This window comes from Mus pahari, chromosome 10 (assembly GCF_900095145.1).
Source record: "Mus pahari chromosome 10, PAHARI_EIJ_v1.1, whole genome shotgun sequence".
Taxonomy (NCBI): Eukaryota; Metazoa; Chordata; class Mammalia; order Rodentia; family Muridae; genus Mus; species Mus pahari.
In genome coordinates, this window is record NC_034599.1 from 26,018,605 (window position 1) to 26,038,708 (window position 20,104).

At 40.0% G+C, this 20,104-nt stretch overlaps 1 protein-coding gene across 4 annotated transcripts in view; it reads left to right on the forward strand.

The window, feature by feature from the left end:
* Zbtb44 (zinc finger and BTB domain containing 44) overlaps positions 1-14,933 on the forward strand; it is a 49,968-nt gene extending 35,035 nt beyond the window's left edge. Inside the window, exons 3-6 of one of the 4 annotated variants that reach the window (XM_029543267.1) lie at positions 1,348-1,432; positions 3,557-3,669; positions 5,895-6,195; positions 7,997-14,933. In XM_029543267.1, coding sequence (XP_029399127.1) covers positions 1,348-1,432; positions 3,557-3,669; positions 5,895-6,195; positions 7,997-8,279 — 782 coding nt within the window. In that variant the 3' untranslated portion in view covers positions 8,280-14,933. Of the gene's footprint in view, positions 1-1,347; positions 1,433-3,505; positions 3,670-5,894; positions 6,196-7,996 lie in introns of all 4 variants that reach the window. The other 3 variants (XM_029543268.1, XM_029543266.1, XM_021206984.2) reach the window with 3 other exon arrangements.
* The last annotated feature ends 5,171 nt before the right edge of the window (positions 14,934-20,104 follow it).

A 20,104-nucleotide genomic window follows, 5' to 3' on the forward strand; every position in this document is an offset into this window, starting at 1 on the left:
AACTAATCATAAATAAGTCTCCTATTTAAGATCAAACAAGCAAAGCCTGAAGAAATATAAATAAGCATTATCTACACAACAGAGCAGTAATATCTGCAGGCCCAATCAAACAAAATACCAGAAAATTTGCTATAGAATCAAAGCCAGTAGGAAAGGAAGTGCAGGCTATAAATCATCCTTGTGTTATGTGGAGAGTTGTGAAGGTTTTGGCTAGACTTTGGTAAGTTATATCCTGCCTCAGGAGCTGGGAGAAGGAATTGCTAGGGACAGAACTCAGGGCTTTCTTCTGCATGTTAGGTTTACCACTAAGCTACGTCCTCAGCCCAGGGTATGTGAAATGATTAAAATAACCATCCATTAAAAACATAGGGAAGTATATAATTTCCAATCCAATAGAGCAGAGATTTGAATTCTACACATGTGCATTAAGTTACTTCTGTAAGAGCATTCTCAGCAGCAGAGTTTGTAGAAAATCCCATACTTCCCTCACAAGGGAATAGGTTATATTCTATAACAGTGAAAATAAACTAATTATAACAATGCGAGTATGCCAGTAGTAAATGAAGAAGCTGCAAGAATACATAAAGTATATGAATATGTATGAATGCATAATTCAAGTTTATAACTAGATAACACTAATCTGGAGTTTAGAGACACCGTGTTAGCATTGGGAATTGAACTCAGGACTTTTGGAAGAGCAGCCAGTGCTCTTTAACTGCTGAGTCATCTCTCAGACCTGACCCTTGTCCTTTAAATTGTCTATAAAAATTGTGCAATAAAGTAACTCTTAAAAGGTACAAATTAACAATGCTTTCTTAAATAAGTGTCAACATCATTTAATTTTATGTGGATTCCAGTTCGGATTTAAATTATTCTGCTTATTTTCCCAAGGTTCCTATGAAATATATCTGAAATTTTTGAATATTGAAGCTACATTTGTTAAATCATCTTGCTGGCCCTATATGATTTACTTCTAAATCACATGAACATTTAATCAAAAATAAAACATAACCAGGTGGTTTATAGCCAGGTGGTGGTGGCACACTTAATCCTAGTACTTGGGAGGCAGAGGCAGGCAGATCTCTGTGAGTTCAAGACCAGCCAGGTCTACAGTGTGAGTTCTAGGACATCCAGACCTACACAGAGAAACCCTGTCTCAAAAAGGGGTGTGTGTGTGTGTGTGTGTGTGTGTGTGTGTGTGTGTGTGTGTGTGTAAAACATTACTATACTTTAATAAGATGTGAACACTAGGTAAGTTAGAGGATTGAATATGTGACTTGCAGTTAGCATCTTGGATTATTTGCACCAAACATTAACAACTGTCCCTTTTAACAATTCCTTTTGCAGGCTCAGTAGATGAAGGAGTCACTGAAGGATTGCCTACGCTTCAGAGCACTTCTAGCACCAATGCTCATGCAGATGACGATGACAGGTTAGTGTCCACGTAGTATGTCCTTCTTGTGAAAACTCTGCTTATAGCTCTCAATTCAAACGTGTGTAAGGAATTGATTGAAACTTGAGTGCAGTTTTGCACATTTCCAAAACCACCTTGCTCTCATCTTTGCCAGGTGTAGTTCTAGATGCCATCGGTGATTTCCAAGGACTTGTCTTCATGAAGCTTCTGAGGACTATACATTATCCCTTTTCCTTCATCACTTCTCACTTGATCGCCCCAAATCTAATCTTTAAATCCTTTCAATTCTATGTTCAGAATCCCTAGTTCACTTTTCCACTGTACTACTGCTACGCTGGTTTAAGTCATTGTGGTCTTTCTCCTGACTACTCTAGTACTTTGGAAATTGTTGGTAGTTGATTTCATTGTTCTGCTTCTTAAGTCCATTCTCCGTGTACTACCAGATCATTTTATGTTTAACTTAAGATGTCATGGTTTTTACTTGAAATCTAAATTCCTGCAATGCAGTGCTGGCACACACCTTTGATCCCAGCAGTTGAAAGGCAGAGGCAGGCGGATATCCTGATCTACAAAATGAGGTCCAGGACAGCAGGACTATACAGAGAAACCTTGTCTCAAAAAAAAAAAAAAAATCTAAGTTCCTTACTTTTTATAATGTTCTACATGATCCAGGTTTGCCACCTCTCATCAGTTCCTACAGCATTCCAGATTTGTTCCTCCCTTCCAGCCTTTCTATTTCATAAGATGTTTTCTCCCCTCATCTCCACTCTTTTGATTTTTTTTTTTAATAATTTAATTGTACAGGTGTTTTGTCTGCACATGTGTTTGTGTACTGTGTACCACACCTCTGCCTGGTGCATGTACAAGCTGTTAGAGGGCATTGGATCCCCTGGGACTGGAGTTTCAGATGGTTGTGAGACACTGGGGGTGCTGGGACTCAAACCCAGGCCCTGGAAAAGAGAGCATCCAGTGCTCTTAACAACGGAATCGTTTCTCCAGCCCACTCTGACTCTGACCTTCAGATCATTGACTTGGTGTTAATTGTTGAGGAGGCCTGCATTGACTCCCAGTTTAAACTACCACTCAGTCGTTGTGGGGTCTTGTAATTGAATTCTCTACCCTCTCTCTGGTCCCCAATTACTTATTGTGTCTCATTACTGAATGTAGATTCCACTGGGAGAATTGCTCCTCAGAGTGCAGGGTAGTCTGTACATATACCTGTACTTGCTGAGAACTTGAAGGGTTCAAAGATGTGTCGTTCTTGAGTAGATAACCCTGGGATATTATGAACCACAGTCACTTCTATACATTAGTAAAAGCATAAATAAGCATAAGTGACCTTCAATTTAAATTTGTTAAATAGTCTGTTCTTTATTAAATACTTTGCTAAATCATGGGAGTATAGAAATGAAATAGAAAGCCTTTCCTCATGAGCGCCATTAATTTTCAGGGAAGTAGAGGGGTTGAAGGTAGATTGGGTAATCTGCAGGGGGTTGCCTTCCATTACCTACCTAAACAGTAGACTAATTCAGGCTTGTAGGAAGAGGAGGCGATACATCAGCTACATTTTATAAAATGAATGGGTACAACCTAAGCAAAGAAGGTATGCTTATAGAGGAAGGTCAGTGGGTGAAAACACAGCATATAAGCACACTAGAGGAATTACTTAGTATAAAGTATATTTTAAGGCGTGGAGAGTGTGATCAGAAATTAGACTGGGAAGAGAAAGTTTGTATATGAGTAGTTTTGAACACTTTTTGTGGGAGTTGAGAATTTATTCTGAAGAAGACAGTTGTCACAGGTTTTAAAAGAGGGAAATAAGGGTCTAAGTTAAAACAGTAGAAGAAAGGGAATTGAAGAGATGAAAGGTATCTAAGGTAAAGCAGGTTCTGATATGTTTTGTGTTTTATGTCCACACTTAAAGATGCTGGACATTCTGGACAATCACATTGCTTTATAACTTTTTCTAAATGAAAATCTGTTTTTAAAAGTCTTTGTTGCTTCCTTTGTTTATTTAAGAGTTGGACTACAGAAATGTGTATTCAACTTAAACATCAGAGCCTCGTTGCCTTCTTTGGTTTATTTTTTTAGATTGGAAAATGTTCAATATCCCTATCAACTCTACATTGCTCCTTCTACCAGCAGTACAGAGCGGCCAAGTCCAAATGGTCCAGACAGACCGTTTCAGTGTCCAACCTGTGGGGTCCGCTTCACCCGTATTCAGAATCTAAAACAGCACATGCTTATCCACTCAGGTAATGTCACCTTCAAGGTTGTTGTGCCTGGGGGGAGGGGAGGGTTGAAAAACACTGTGCTTTGCAATCCTGATTAAAATACAAAAGACTTTGTGCCAGGCCAGGCATAGTGACAAGTGCCTTTAATCCCACCACTCAAATATGAGTCACTCTAGAATTTGAGGCCAGCCTGGACTGTACAATAGAAAGACTCCATTCCATCTAAGCAAGGGGAAAGGAGTTTAGGGAGTGGAAAGAGGATGTGGAGGCTGGGTGGGATGAGGGAGGTGCACTACAGAACAGAAAGGGAATGTGCAGTCCTGAAAAGTCAGATGAGACAAGATTGGCTAACTATGGTCTCTTTTGAAATGTTGGAAAACTAGAATATTTTACCACAGGTATCTAGTATTCTTATTAAAACACAGAGGCAGATATGTATGGTAAATGTATAAGCTAGGTACTGGATATACTACGTATATGTTTCACAAGTACAAATAGAGTTAAAAATTACACATAGATGATTCTTTGAACTTCTCTGTAAGCTTGCAATCTCCGTCAAATTAAAAAACCTGCTTAAAGGATTTCATGTTTGTTTGAATTCTCTCAGTATCTGCTTTTGATTAGTCAGCTTTGGAGTGTTTTGGTTGTTTTTTTGTTTTGTTTTTTGTTTGGGTTTTTTTTTTGTTTTGATAGGAAAAAAAATATGTTAGATGAATGTGTAGGAAATCTCAGTGACGTTTGTGTGTAGTGATGGTGCACGGGTCAGCAGTAAACCTGACCTGAGGCTGAGAGGCCATGACTGCTGCTGTCAGCTGCACCTTGTCTCTGGCTCTCTGTGGTCTCAGAGTCTCTGTCCCAGTGCCACTTACTTCCCTGTGACCTTGTTAAATCCACAGGTTGTGTTGTGTTGTGTTCTGCAGTTGTAGCCTCCTTCCCACCAAAGTATGATAGTAACTATAATGAAACTGTTAATATTCTTTGTTACTCCCTTATTTATACCCAACAATATTAAATACTCAAAAGCCAATTATTATTTAATGAGCCTGTCATGATTGTTACATACAAAGATATTAGAGTCTTTCTTTTTTAATTTCTGTCTAAAACGGCATCGTAGTTTTCCTGTTGCTGTGGTAAACTATCCTAAGAGAAGCACCTTAGAGGAGAAGGGGTTTGTGTGCCTCACAATGCCAGGTTACAGCAAGTCCTCCATGGCAAGGCATCACAGCGGCAGGAACTTGAAAGGACCAGTCATATCAATCCCCTCAAGAGCATAGAGCAGTGACTAATGTATGCATGGGCGTCTTCTTCTTGCCCTCTTGTTGATATTGTCCAGAATTCCCTGCCCAGGGAAAGAGCCCAGTGGCAATTAATGTAATCTTCCCACATCAGCTAATGTATAAAGATAACCCAGAGGCCCATCATGCAGGTGATGGTTACACTTAGGGTAAACCTCTCTAGTGAAATACCTGTTGTTATTGGGGACTTGGGGTGTAGAAATAGTGTGGTTTAGGTGTGCTTTACAGCTAAGAGATTTGGTTCAGTGGTAGGACCCTTGTGTAGTATGCATAGGCTCTAAAGTGCATCCCAGTTCCACAAACAAATGAAATAACTAATGTTCTCATTTCCTCTCCATTGCTGTGATAAAACTTAAGGGAGAGCAGATTTATTAGTCGTACAGGTCACAATCCATTATGTAGGGAAATCTGAACATAGACTGACACAAAACCCATGGAGGAATGCTGCTTCCTGGTTCACTCGCAGCTCATACTTACCTATTTTTCTCATATAGCCCAGAACCACCTGCCGGAGAGCGGCACTGCCCACAGTGGGCTGGGCTCTCCTACACCAACCAGCAATCCAGACAGTCCTCAACAGACACAGGCTAATCTGACCTCTGGCAGGTTCTCAGTTGAGACTCCATTCTGAGACAACTCTAGGTCGTTGTCATGTTGACTGTTAAAGCTAACTAGGATAATTAATTTTTGAAGTCTGGAAAATATATCATTTAGAAGAACATTTAGAAAATAATTCAGTATATCTTCCCTCATTGCCTCTTCCCTGTCTTGCCCTTTTTAAAACAGTGACTTCACATAGCCTGAAGCACCTCTGAGGTAACATCCAGTCTGTTCTTTCGGTATTGTTCTCTCTTAATTATTGTTATAAAATTGTTATTCAGGAAAGTGTGACTTTATGACCTGTCCTGTCAGTCTATTTTTCAGATGGTATTTTGCTGTTCTGTTTTATAGGAATTAAACCATTTCAGTGTGACTGCTGTGGAAAAAAGTTTACCAGGGCTTACTCGCTAAAGATGCATCGCCTAAAGCACGAAGGTAAACGCTGTTTCCGGTGCCAGATATGTAGTGCCACTTTCACTTCCTTCGGGGAGTATAAACACCACATGAGGGTTTCCCGGCACATTATCCGCAAGCCTCGGATTTACGAGTGCAAAACATGTGGCGCCATGTTCACCAACTCTGGAAATTTAATCGTGCACCTGAGGAGTCTGAACCATGAAGCATCAGAGCTAGCAAACTACTTCCAGAGCAGGTGAGGTGCACAGCGAAAACCCCATCAGGAAAAACTGCTTTCTAAACTCTTCCTGCTTTTAGGGCAGCCTGCTGTGTTATTGTCAGGTTGCCAGATAGTCAGTCACAGTTACTTTAAATTGCCACTGCGCATACGCTGATCTCCTCATCTGGTGAGCTTTTGGTAGGCCTCCTAAGTTACAAAGTCATACTGTGTTGTTGGTATTGAAGCTATTTCCTACAAAATAAATAGTGAAAATATCCCCACAGAAGGCTATTTTCCTCTTGGGTTTTTGTTTTTATGGAGTTAAATAAATTTCTATATACTATATATTATATATATAATATACTAGATTTAACTAGATCTTATTACCAGATATACCATGTCACGTATATCTTAGTAGAGTATAGGTCAGACTATAAATGTTAGCAGAGTTCTTTTTAAAATTTATATATCCAGGCTTGGTGGTGCATGTTTTTAATCCCAGAGGCAGGCAGATCTCTGAGTTCCAGGCTGCTCTATAGGACAGCCAGCACTACACAGAGAAACCACATCTGGAAAAAGCAAATAAATAAATAAATAGATAAATAGATGAATAAATAAGTCTTATGTAAAGAGTATCCATATGTCAGAAAACATGTTTGGCACCTGTTGCCAAAGATGTGAGTAGATCCAGTGCATCTCCTGTTTTCTTAGTTTAGTGCTCTGGCCTTTTAGCATTGCTGGTTCACTATAATAATATATTTGTGATTTATAGGTTATCCAAATCAATGCAATTCTATTTCTACTTTTGCTGATGATTGAGCATGTCGGGTGTCTAAGTTCTCCTGTAGACATAAAACTCTATTATGTGTGGTTTTTAATACTTCACTAGAATTCCACCTCTGTAGGAATCCTTAGTTTCTCAAAGCATAAAATCCTTTTAAACTCTTACAGTTTTAAACTAACCTTTTTTAAAAAACAAAAACAAAAATATCTTTTCAGTTCTAAACTATTGATGTATAGATTTTATTTTTCCCTCCAGACCAGGTATTCATTTTACTTAATGAGTTCTGATTCTGAATGTATGGTTATATCACTAAAGCTACCTTATGCTTACTAGACATAGTTGTTGAGGAATTAAATAGTCCAGTTTTACCACTTCTTTGTATCTTTCCCATATAGGGCCCTGAATCTTACACTACTCCTCTCTAACCCATGAAGACTTTTTAGGAAATATACACAAGACATTAGAAATTACTTTGCAGACAAACAGATTTTAATTTGTCCATTAGTACTAAATATTCAAATTATTAAGTGGTCACTTCAAATATAATAAGTGATTCTTTCCAAATTCTTAGTAAAATGTACTACTTTTTCCATACATAGTAAGGTGAAAACTTAATTTCTACATCTTTCAACTTCCTATAGTAAATGTATGTAAGGTCATGTATGCATAAAGACTGAGCTTCTTAGTTCTTTGTAGGTAGAAATACAGAGAGAGGTTTATATAAACCTCTTACTCGCCTTAGTCACACGATGCTTGCTTTAGTGAAATGCCACTCACATTATGTACAGACTCCTATATGTAGATCCAGAAAGGCCTTTGAAGTGTCCAGAGAATCACTAGAAGTAATCATTAATCTTCTTTATTGCCCATAGGGAGGTGGGATGCACATTGGTTCTGCTGAATGGCTTCAGTTGATATTTGGGAAAGCTTATTTATATTAACTTCATTGAATAATTAGTGAAATGAAAAGTCCCAGATTTGTTTTATAGATGATATCTTTTTATTATAGCTTGAAAATTAATTTTTGTATTTTATCCTTTGCCTCTCATTTAGTGATTTCTTAGTACCGGACTACTTAAACCAGGAGCAAGAAGAGACCCTTGTTCAGTATGATCTTGGAGAACATACTTTTGAAAGCAACTCTTCTGTTCAAATGCCTGTGATTTCACAGGTCTCCTCAACCCAGAATTGTGAAAGCACTTTTCCCCTGGGGTCTCTTGGTGGGCTTGCAGAAAAGGAGGAGGAACTGCATGAGCAGCCAAAGACCAGTGCTCCTGCAGAGGTGGCCAGGGATGACCCCCCTAAGGCAGAGCTGTCTGCTATAACTATTGAGTAATTCTGTCATTGGCCTGGGGTTTGGTTTTTTGAAAAGTGCCTGTGCTTGGTCTCATATGTTTAAATTTAATTTAATTTTCAAAGAAGGATTCCCTTTGTAAGCCCTAAAACTGGAGGGTTCTATGTTTTGTTTTGTTTTTTTCATAGCTGAGAGATTGCTTCTGTATGTATATAATAAGGTAACATTGAAACAGAACATAAACTTAAGGAAAAGCAGCTGACTTAGAACATGGCAGTTCTTGTTCCCATTGTTAAAAGTGGGCAGCAGCAGATACAAAAGAACTCAGGCTGTGGTTGACCTTCCTGAGGTAAGAGGGCTAAGGAGAAGTTACTAAACAGTTTGACAATGCCTAAGTAAATGTGTACTCCTAAATGCAGGGTATTAGAAACCCTGTGGTTTTGGAAGTATTTGTGGTAGGTTTGTTTTTGGTTTTGGTTTTGTTTTTTTCAGATGAAGGTAAATAACTTCTGAAATCCAGTATATTCTTTTTTAAGCCATTTTGAATTCTCATAGTGAAAAATTGGTATCAGGCAAGTATTTCCTGTACCTTTATAGTACCACTCCAGAGGCTAAGAGGTGTGGTTGAGAGGAGTCAGGCTGCACATGGAATGGCAGGGTGCAGAACGAGGTACGTATACCCAGCTTTGCAGGAACTCTCTTTCTGGTCATTGAATGCTGACACCTGGCTAACTAGGGCATTGCTCAGAGAAGTGTCCTCGTGTCCCACCAACAGCACATTCACTTGCATATACTATTGTGCTGCCATATAAAGGAAAAATAGTGAAGATAGTCTATATTTTATATATAGGTTTATGAATTGTTGAGGATGTCGATGCTGTGCTGTTTTGGACAAAATAAAAGAATTCTGTTTTGAGGCTACATTCTTAACCCAATTAAGATTGTTTACAAGATCACATATGACAACAATATAATGTCCTTATTCCAAAATATTTTGAGGTATTGCCAAGTTTGTTAAAAGCGGCTATTCCAATTTTCACGGGATGTAAGCAATAATGTAAAAGATAAGACGAGGTTGTGAATGATCATCTGTGACTCAGACATTGGAGGAGGGATTGTTAAGACTAGAATCTAGAAAGTTTGCTACTCAGACGGTAGCATTTATAGATTGGGATATACTTTTTTACCTGCAGCCATTAAAGCCTCTTTGATCTGAAATATTCATGAAGCCATGAATAATGGACTTTTGTGTGATTTTTATATATATATATAGAGAGAGAGAGAAAATAGCCCCAATGTTTATCATTATGATAGCCCCTGATGGGGTTAGAAGATAAAAACAACATATTTTTTGGTTGGTTTGTTTGTTTGTTTGGGTTTGGATATTCTCTTTTGCTTTGTGACAGGATCATAGGTAGTCCAGGTTGGTCCAGAACTCATCATCCTCTTGCCTCAATTTCCCCACAACCTTTGCTACCATTATATATTATAGACACACATCACCACACCCAGATCAGACTATAGTCTTAGTCAAACACTTGATCTGACTTATTCCAATGCCAAACCTTACTTACTTTTTATATTATAGTAATTTGTTTCTTTAAAATTTATTAATTCTGCAATTTCATTTCTATCTCTGTCCTTTTTTCTTCTTGATACTGAGAATTGCACCCAGGACTTTGTATATGATGTGCACGTGCCCTGTCACTGGTTACAGCCCCACCCTTACTGATTCCCAGTTGTTTTTTACCTGACTCACAGCTGATTGCTCCCAAGCATAGGTGGGTGGCTTTCAGAAAAACCAACTAGGAAAGACAGTCATTTTTATTTTATTATCATACATGATCTTTGAAAACTGTGCCTAGTAATAAATAAATCCTAAAACTCATTAGAATCCTATTTTAGTATGGTAAATGATCTTGGTTCTAAATTGGGTTGTTTTGTCTTGTTTGTTTTTTTGTTTGGGGTTTTTTGTTTTGTTTTTCTTTTTTCTTTTTTTTTTTGTTAAGAGCTAGAAAAAAGGAAAAGGAAGAAAGAAATGAGAATAAATCAGAGATGAATCGATTTGAAGAATTCTTTTGAGATTGTTTTGGTTGAAAGTGTTGTGAGTCTACCCTATCCTAAGAGTTGTGAGTTAGGACAGCCCTGGCAGCCTCCCTGGGAAGGACACGCCTCCCTGTGGATTTTCCTCCCTAGTGGCAAAGCTTGTAGCCAATACTATGAATATACAAATGGTTAGTTGCCTACTGCCCAAACATTTTAATAAAGTTACCTAACTAGTGTTTAATATAAAATTATACAAAGGCCTTTTTCTGTTCCAATGAGACTACATTTTTGAGGACATTTTGTTTATGGGTCTGTTATAGGAAATACAACTGCAAGAGATAATTGTATATATAGTAATATTTAAAGTTTATTTAAAGTTGATTTAAGAGAGGAATGCCTAGATGTATACTTTTCACCAGAACATATGGAAAACATTGAAGAGATGAAAGCCAGTTACAATCCCATCATAGAAATCACCAGGGTAACTAAACAGAGAAGCATTCTTGTTTAGAATATTTAAAGGTAGCTATCTTTTGTAAGGCCTACAAGGGTTCCTTTGTGATATTTAAAGGGCTTAAATTTTTAGAATGCTGGATAAATCACTTTTTAAAAAACTAAGCATTTTATATAAGAAAAGCTTTGTTTCCATTTTTTTTTCCAACTACCAGATAGATAGGATGTGCTTTAGAAGTAATGCTCTTACCGTGTTGTTAGGAGTTGTAGCTCCTCTTGTCAGTCTTTGCATTTCCAAACTCTAGCCTTCAGAGTATAATGCCAATAAATCACTAACTCAAAAACAGAGATTTGACAGTAACCTTTACTTTGTGCATTTAAATTTTTCAAGAAATGGATGTTAATATTCACTTCCCTTAACTGGCCATTTTAAACAATCCTAAGTTTTATTTTGAGTTTAATTTCAAGTTTAACCACAGTTCATTATATTACTAGATTTTATTTTGGGTTTTTGAGGGGTGTTGTTGGGTTTTTTAAGTTCACAGTTTTGTTAAGACAAAATGTTTAAGAGGTTTCATTTCATACTTAGGTTTGACCATTTGAACTCCCGATAAATAGGATCCATGTTAAGATATATTCCCTTTGTTATTAAAAACAAATGAACAAACATGCTTGTGTTTGTTAAACTGTTTTACTAAGTAGAGTGAAGTAGTCAGGGCCTCTGATTTGCTGAATTACTGGTAACCTGGCTTCCTTCTAACTGCTGAGCTAGGCTCTCCTGTGTTAAAACTCATCCTCGTTCTTTTGGAAGCTATATTAAGTCTTTCACTCCTTTAAAACAAAACAAAACAAAACAAAAACCTCTTATTTCATTCTCTTAGTTTAACTAATAGAAGCCACTTATGCAGAGAGCGTGTCCATTTCAGGTTATGCTTTAGTCTGTTAGCTTTGGATTTCCTACAAGGTGCATGACCATACAACGTTATGCAGATGGCAGTTCTCTACCAGGGTCACAGAGAATGATTTCTTAGGATGGCAAATGAATGGTCCTCAATTTTAACTGAAGGGATTTTGATTTGTAGATCTAATGAACAGGCGAATTGGAAACTTCCATTGTACTGCATCACTCATCTGCCCCAAGGGCCTTCAAGCTCGGAAGTATACATCTGTGTGAAGAGTGATTTTTTGAGTTCTTAACTAGGAGTGGGGGAAGGACCTAGGAAAGCTCACATGGAGCAGACAGCCCAAAGGTAGGGGAGGAAGGTGGGTTTTCACTGTGAGTGTTAAGCGTTGACATCAGGTGCCTTTTATACTTTGATAGTGGAAACCAGAAGGCAATGGAACAGAAGTGAGGGAGTGGAGAGATGTTATTGTTGTAAACACAGCTACGAGGAATATTTATAACTAATACGTGTTTTAAATAAGATCATTAAAATTGAGATTTCTTATTTTGCTTATACTAGTATTCATTCCTCTTTCGTTTTCGTCAGAATGTGGTGACATAGGATAGTTTTTATGTGAAAGTCATCAGCAAAACAAATTTACCAAAATATCAATGGTTAACATAAATAATGAAGTGGAATCGAGCTAGTCCTCAGGCCGGTTAAGAAGTAAGCTATAGATGTTTCACTCTGGATTATACATAAGTTGAGACTTTTGCTGCAGTCTAGAAACATGAGCTATTTTGAACACGGAATGGTACCAGCCACTACCAGGAGTTAGACTGTTAGTAATGTATGCTGAAGTGATGAGTGAGACACTTTCCCCATACCATAATTCTATTTTTATAATAGAAACAATAGCTCATGGCTTTGGAAGTAGTCACTGTAGAGTCAGACAGTGCTGCTGGAACCTTGCTTTGGCAGTGTCTGTTGCTTTAACGGCTTCTTCAGCTTTAGTAGTGCTCCCTCTGAGCAAGACCCACTCCGGTTCCAGCAGACACCAGGCTTCCTCTGTACATAACAGCTTACAAAAAAAATGTAGGAGTTCAGACCATGATTGAAAAATATTAGAAGTAATGTTTGTATTAATTAAAAATGAAAGAAAAATTAAGTTTTTTAAGTGCCTAATTTATAAAATTAAATTCTTGTTTTCTAAGTTATTAAGCTTTGTTAAGCCTAAAAGCCCTGGCTCAGTTGTGATGATTTACTAGTAAAATCACCAAGAATCATTTGAGGAGCTAGAGTGTCATGACTTTTACTGAATTCCTTGTTTTCTCAAATGCCAGTCTGACTACACCTAGTGGTAGAAAGGTCATCCTGTGAATGAGTGCTCATTACCAAAGCGCATCGCCTGCCTGCTGAGGAGTCAGCCTCTGGCTGTACCAGGAGAAGTGGTAGTGTTGGCTTCAAAATGGGAAGCATTTTCTGCAGTTCTGTTTTCCAGAGAGTCCCTTTTCTGTGATTAGTGTGTGAGTGTTCTTCCTATGGGTTTGTCATGTTAGGTAGCAGTCCCCGGGTGACAGCTGGTATGGAAGGTCTTAGATACTGAGAATGCATTCCGGTTTTGAAGGTTGCACTGCTTTTCTGCCCTCTAGAGTGCGTGGCATTGGGTATTTAGAAGTGAGGTAATAAACTTATTATTTTGTTTATACAAAATGATGGCTTCTGATGCTTATATATGAAGGTATTGCTTAAAGAAACAACAGTCTCTGGTAGGGTAAAAATCTAGTTTTGACTCAAGTTCCAGTGATGTGTTTAGTTTATTGATACTCCTGTTGCATCAGCTAGATATTGCCAGCCTCTTTATTAAGGCACCCTTGTGGCACCTTACGTTCAACTTGAAGGATGGTATGTGGCCTCTTTGTGCCTCTACTGTCTTTTCAAAAGCCATTTTATAAAAATCTTAGGTATTTTAATATTTAAATATATATATATTTGTGAGAGATACTTTTAGAACGAACTTTTTTTTTTAACGTTAAAATTCCTGTATTCCCATTTTTAAGAGTAAACTAAAGATTTTCCAGGCATAGGACTATCTTTTTTCAGAACCATGATAAGAAAGTCAGATTGAGGTAATAAACCAGAGAGTTTGGTGATAGGGAAAGAGATGTCTGGTGAGGAGAAACAGATTTAAAGGTGAAAACAATTACTTTGATGTAACAAATTAACTTTTTAAAAAAGTGTGGTTTTGCTCCTGTGATTTCGTATTTGCTGCTATAGTAGCTCACTATTTTATAGGGCTAATATATAAATCTGGCCCCATTTAAAACTGAGGTCCTTTCTAATACAAGCAGCCTAGAAAGAGACTACCCCACGGTCTGCCGGCCGGTGGCCAGGCGTTCCCGTAGCTGATGCATGCTTTACTAGTTGCCTGCGGCTGGCAGCACGGAGGTCAGCGAAGCTTCCTCCCTGCCGGGTAGAGCATTGTAACTCATGGGGACTGGCATCTGGGAGACAGGCCAAAGAGGGAACTGCTGAGGAGAAAATGTGGGAGCAGTTCCAGGGAGGGGTGTCCCCTGTTCTCCACCACTCTCCCACAACAGTACTACTCCAGCTGTGCCAGTCCCCACATCACCAGCCTGGACCAGTTGTCATCTCATTCAAGTATAGCTTTACTTGGTGACAGTGGCCATAGCTAAATTACTTGGCATGTTTGACTTTCTACAATGACAAAAATGGTCTTAAATTTTTGTTTTGATTTCCTAAAAAAAAAAGAAAAAAATGTACACAGTGTCATAACTTCATGTTTTATAAACTAGTATCTGGCTATTAGTATTTTACAGAAACCATGGTTCTTGGTGACTACATAATATATATATATATATATTTTTGTGACTTTTTTGTAAACTAAGTGCCGTTTCAACGTTACAATCATTTTTAGAGTTATTGTAATCAATGTGAATATCATGTTTTTTCAAATCTGTTCTGAGCCTAGTGTTTGCTTTGTGAACATACGTATATTGTATATATTCTGTATAGTTATACTGTACTGAAATATTAGCTTGTTTGATATGAGAAAAAGTATGTATTGAGTACCTTTTTGCTAGCCTGATTGCTTAATCTTTTTAAAAAAAAGGTTTAAATTTTTTTTTAATCTTTAAACTGGCCTTTATCAATGGTCACAAATAAAGTTGCAGTTAGAAGGGATGGACAGGGAGAAGTCAGTCTTGAGTGTCTTTGGATAGAAACATGAGACTAAGGTTTGTTTTTGTTTAGTTGTTTTTCTCATTAAAGTATCTTACCGATGTTTTATGAATTAAGTCTGCTATTGTTGTCATTGGCTGGTGGTTCCTGAGTGTGTGCAGACTGGAGACTGTGAGAGTGCACCTATGTGCAGGTCCCATCACACCACACCCACACTGGGGAGAGGAGAGTGTAAAGAGGGCAGTTGGGGAAGCCAGGTTCCTGAGTAGAGCCACTCATTGGATGGTGGTTGCCTCGGATAGGTTTTTCTGAAATTGTTTCATATTTACTATTAATTAGATAGAGACACGTTGCTGCCATTTCAGTGGGGACTGACAAATGAGAAACTGGAAGGCAGCTCATTGCAAAAGTGGGTCACAGGGGCCAGAGAGAAATGACAGTAGCGATCCTGTCAGTTAGGATCAGAGGTGAAGACAGAGGCTTTAATAAGGCTACCAAACACTTAAAATCAGCAAGCAGTCTGGCTTATCTTGAACCTGAACTATGGATGCAGGCCAGAGATAAATTTCAAAATGATTTTGGCTTGCAGTTTTTGCATAAAAATTATGAATGGAAAGATTCAGAGGCTGATACTAAAAGTGTTAACTAAAGATGTGTCTTCTAAATCAGTGGAATTAAAATGAATAATTTGGGCCTTCTCTTTGAACTAGAAAGTTTGTTCTAAGAAATGAACAGAGAAAGTTATCAAATTATATAAACATACAAAACCTTTTTTAAAAAAATATTTTATGTATGTGAGTACACCATTACTGTCCTCAGACACACCAGAAGAGGGCATCAGATCCCATTGCTGTAGTTATGAGCCACCATGTGGTTGCTGGGAATTGATCTCAGGACTTCTGGAAGAGCAGTCAGTGCTCTTAACCACTGAGCCATCTCTCCAGCCCCAAACATACAAAACCTTAAAGGAGGGGAGGTATGTATAAATATTGTCATTTTTACATGACCCTTTTTTATGTCCGTAAACTTCACAGATTTATAAAACAAAGGTAGGTGTGTCTAAAATATAGAAAGAAGTCCCTCTGGCAGAATGCTCTGTGAGTGGAATTAGAACCCTCCTGAACAAGAAGAGCTGTTGTTGCTATAACACCTGTGACTTCCTCCAGTTCTCATTGGTGTATTTGAGTTTCCTACCAAAAAGTATGTATTTGTACTTCATAAATAAGGACCAGATCATTGCAAAGGCCATAATCAGAATTGACAGTACTCATATACAAGACCTTTATTTCCAGTCCCTGCCTAGTTTTTCTCACAACTATATATATAAATATATATATTGGGTTTTCGAGACAGGGTTTCTCTGTATAGCCCTGGCTGTCCTGGAACTCACTTTGTAGACCAGGCTGGCCTCAAACTCAGAAATCGCCTGCCTATGACTCCTGAGTGCTGGCATTAAAGGCGTGCACCACCACACCCAGCATGGCAGAGAATCTTGATGTTTAACTAGGAATGAAAAGTGGTCACCATCCCTTCATAGAAGGAATCGCTTTCATTTTTGCCAGATCTCTTAATACCTGTGGTCAGACAGCCCTTCCCTGCCATCTCTGTCTTTAGCCCCTAGTTTCTCTTTCTGCCTCTGTTTGAAAGTCTTATCTCCTTTTTCATTTTCTTGGGCTATTTCAGGGACTTTTTCATGCTCCCTTTGTATCAGGACCCGGTGACTTTGGCCCCTTCCCAAGTCCCTGATCCTAAGCCCTTTTGCTGTGCCTGACTGGAACTTTCTCATTTCCCAGATGTACTGGCTAGCTTTGTGTCAACTTGACACAGCTGGAGTTATCACAGAGAAAGGAGCTTCAGTTGGGGAAATGCCTCCATGAGATCCAGCTGTAAGGCATTTTCTCAATTAGTGATCAAGGGGGAGGGCCCCTTGTGGGTGGTGCCATCTCTGGGCTGGTAGTCTTGGGTTCTATAAGAGAGTGGACTGGCAAGCCAGTAAAGAACATCCCTCCATGGCCTCTGCATCAGCTCCTGCTTTCTGACCTGCTTGAGTTCCAGTCCTGCATCCTTTGGTGATCAACAACAGTATGGAAATGTAAGCCGAATAAACCCTTTCCTCCCCAACTTGCTTCTTGGTCATGATGTTTGTGCAGGAATAGAAACCCTGACTGAGACACCAGAGAACTTGAGAACGTAGGGAGGATCGGTCCTTACCACCTCACTTCCACAGCTAGTATGTGGCCAGCTTCAAGTGAATCACCTTTGACTGTTGCCGTCTGGAGATCTGCCTTTAGATAAGTTGTTATAGATCACAGCCACATAAGATTTCCCAGACTCTATGTCTAGTTTGAGGGCAAAGATCCAAACATATACATAGTAGGATCCTCCAGTAGAACTTCTTTTAAGAGAGAGGAAGTGTGTGGCTCTCATCTTGCTGCATATCATAGACTGTCCTTTAATCCTCAGAACAACTGCTCTTAGCCTGCTCAGAGGTATCTCAAACTTTTCCACCGCTTCCTCAGACATCACAGTCCACACCTTCCTTGTCAAGGGTGCCTCCTGCACTGGGGTGGTGCTCCCTCATCACATCAGTCTAATGCTCTGTATCTTTGTTCCTTGTCCTTGGCAACTGTCTTTTTCATAGATGGCCTGCAGGCCCTTGGATGACCGAACAGAAAGCATGAACCCCCTTAGTCCTTTGGAGGCAATGGCTTTTAAAGTAAAGAATTTTTAAAAGAGGGGGGGACAAAACTGACTGGAAAAATGCAAAAAATAAAAAATAAATTTTAAAAAGGTGAAAATTGGAGTAGCATCCTGGCTGAAGGGACAAGGAAAGCCTGAGGAAGAGACAAACTTTAGTGGGCTCTTGAGAAAAGAAGGGATCGTACGAAGAAGGAGATGCTTCGGAGATCCAGTCTGAGCCTTAGGGTGGAGGGCTAAAAGAGCTGAAGGTAATGTGCTGGACTTTGTGTTATTTCTGAATGAGAGGAATCGAGAATTGTGTTAATATGCTTGGCTAGGGCCAAGCCAGAGAAAGAGTTGAGAGCTGCCAATAATCCCATAATCCCAGCACCTAGGATGAGGGTCAGGAGGAGTTTAAGGCTGGCCTGGGTTTTCTGTCTCAAAAAAGGTGGGGGTGGGGGGGAGGGTATAGAAAAGGAGCATAGAAAAACTAGTCACATTAACTGAGCAAAAGACCAGAATCCGAGATCTCTAGAAAGATTTAAGAACAAGATTTGAGGGAGCACATAGCAGACTTGAGTCCATCAGAGTTAAAGTTACCGCCCAAAAAATGATAAGGAACTGGGCTGCCAGAGAAGCAGCAGTTAGGATTAGCTGGAAGGTGGGCTTTGAGCTTAACTGAGTCTGGACTCCCAACAGTGGGCAGCGCCTGCCTTCTATAACTGTGGCCCATTGCACTGCCCAGGCAGCCTGGCTTGTCTCTTAAAGGAGACTGTCCAAATGAAAGTAGACTAAGAATGAGCTCTGACTGGGAGTCTGCAAGACTGTGGCTCAGCTTAGAGGTGGAGTGCATGCACGCTCACACACACACACACCCTAGAACACTCACTGCAGGTCAAAGGAAGGAACTTGGTTAGGCTGAGGAAAGTGTTCTTCCTCCTCAGGATGGTTGTACAATATTTAGCTTATTAACATACTTGCTTTCTAGCAGAATTCATCCACTGAATTGGGTTTATGGGATTGCTCATCCCACACGATCTCGATGGCTTGCAAGTCATTTTCTATTCATAAGCATTAGGCAACCCAAAAAGCAGGGATTGGGCTTGCGAGCACAGGTCTTGCCCTGGTAGAGTTAGCCTGAGAGGGTGGGGAGCAGGGTCAACAATAAAAAGGGGAATGGAATATATAGGTTAGTAAGTGCTGAAGGAAAATGTGTTCATAGGCTGGGTGCAATTAGGTGGCCACAAATGACAGTTAACCAAAGTGACTAAGGAGGAGATAAGAGTGTCACAGGCGCAGGGGACACACATTGACTCGCTACCCTGCTTAATCTGCGACCAGGCACGTGATCTATCCAGAACAAAAGGTAAAAGCGGGCATTGCTGGGAGGTTTAGGATGTGAGACAGAGGGAGTGTGTTTCCAGGCTCAGCGGGTGTCTTCCTGCACAGATTCAGGGGCCTCATCGTCCCAGAACAAGCCACCAAGTGAGTTCATGCAGTCAGGCATTTACAGCATTATAGATGGAGGTTTTTGAAGAGTTGGGCCTTGTTCTCAGTATCCAGAGTTCTTATTTTAACAGCATTTAAATGTCGTTTAAACTACCCTGCAAGCTAGTTGTTTGTTCAGAGTAGCATGCACACGGTGCAGGACTGCTAGCTACGTACACAGCTATTTATTACTGCTAGCCCCCCGAATGCACACACATGTGTTCCTCCAGTGCCCACGCTGTTACTCCAGTACACATGACACAGCTTTGTAAAGCAGTGACCTTAGGAAGGGTTGAGGTTTAAACCAGAGGGTGTATTTAAATGGCACTGTTCCTCTAGTGGCCAGCCCATGCTACATAGGTGGTTTCTCCAGAGCTTTGGTCCACAACGTCCCACCTCCGTGTGACTCGTGTGAGAACTCTAGCCTACAGTGGGCAAACTCATTCAGTGGGTGTCCTACGGAGATTCACTTTGGACTAAATTGCACAGTGTTAGGATCCCCTAACCTGCACATCTTCTTGCACATCCATGTGTGTATGTCACATCTCTGTGACAAGTAGGAGAGCTGAGGAAGGAGTCCCCTCCATGGCTGCTGAACTATCAGGCCCTGGTGAGGCTTCCCTCTCAGGCCTGACCGCCATCAGACTGCCACAACCACTGGGTCAAATGCCTCTCCAAGCCTGGTAGGATGAGCCCGACCCAGTGGGTCCACCCTTCCTATCTCCGGTTCTCCATGCTATCACCTGCAGCACCCTTTCTAGGCGCATCCCCATCCTTCCTTTGGCTCTGAGGCCCCGAGTGAGATCAGGATTGTCCAGTGTGCTGGCTCTCCCTCCAGTGGAACCCTCATGCCCAGTCCTTCTGTGCCCCAGCTCTCAGTGTGTGCTGTAGGGGCTCCAGTTCCCTTCCCATTCACTTCGAGGAGGATGAGCAGAGCAAACACCAAGCTGCTCTTCTGCCCATCTACCTACCACAGGCAGAGGGAACCAGAGATCTAGGACATCGGCGGTCCAAGAGGCCACCTCTGAGTATGCTAAAGGTGTCAATACAGAGGTCTGGCCCTCTTGTTACCAGCAGTCACCTGCTGCGGTTAGTCACTGATTCCAAGGAGAGAGA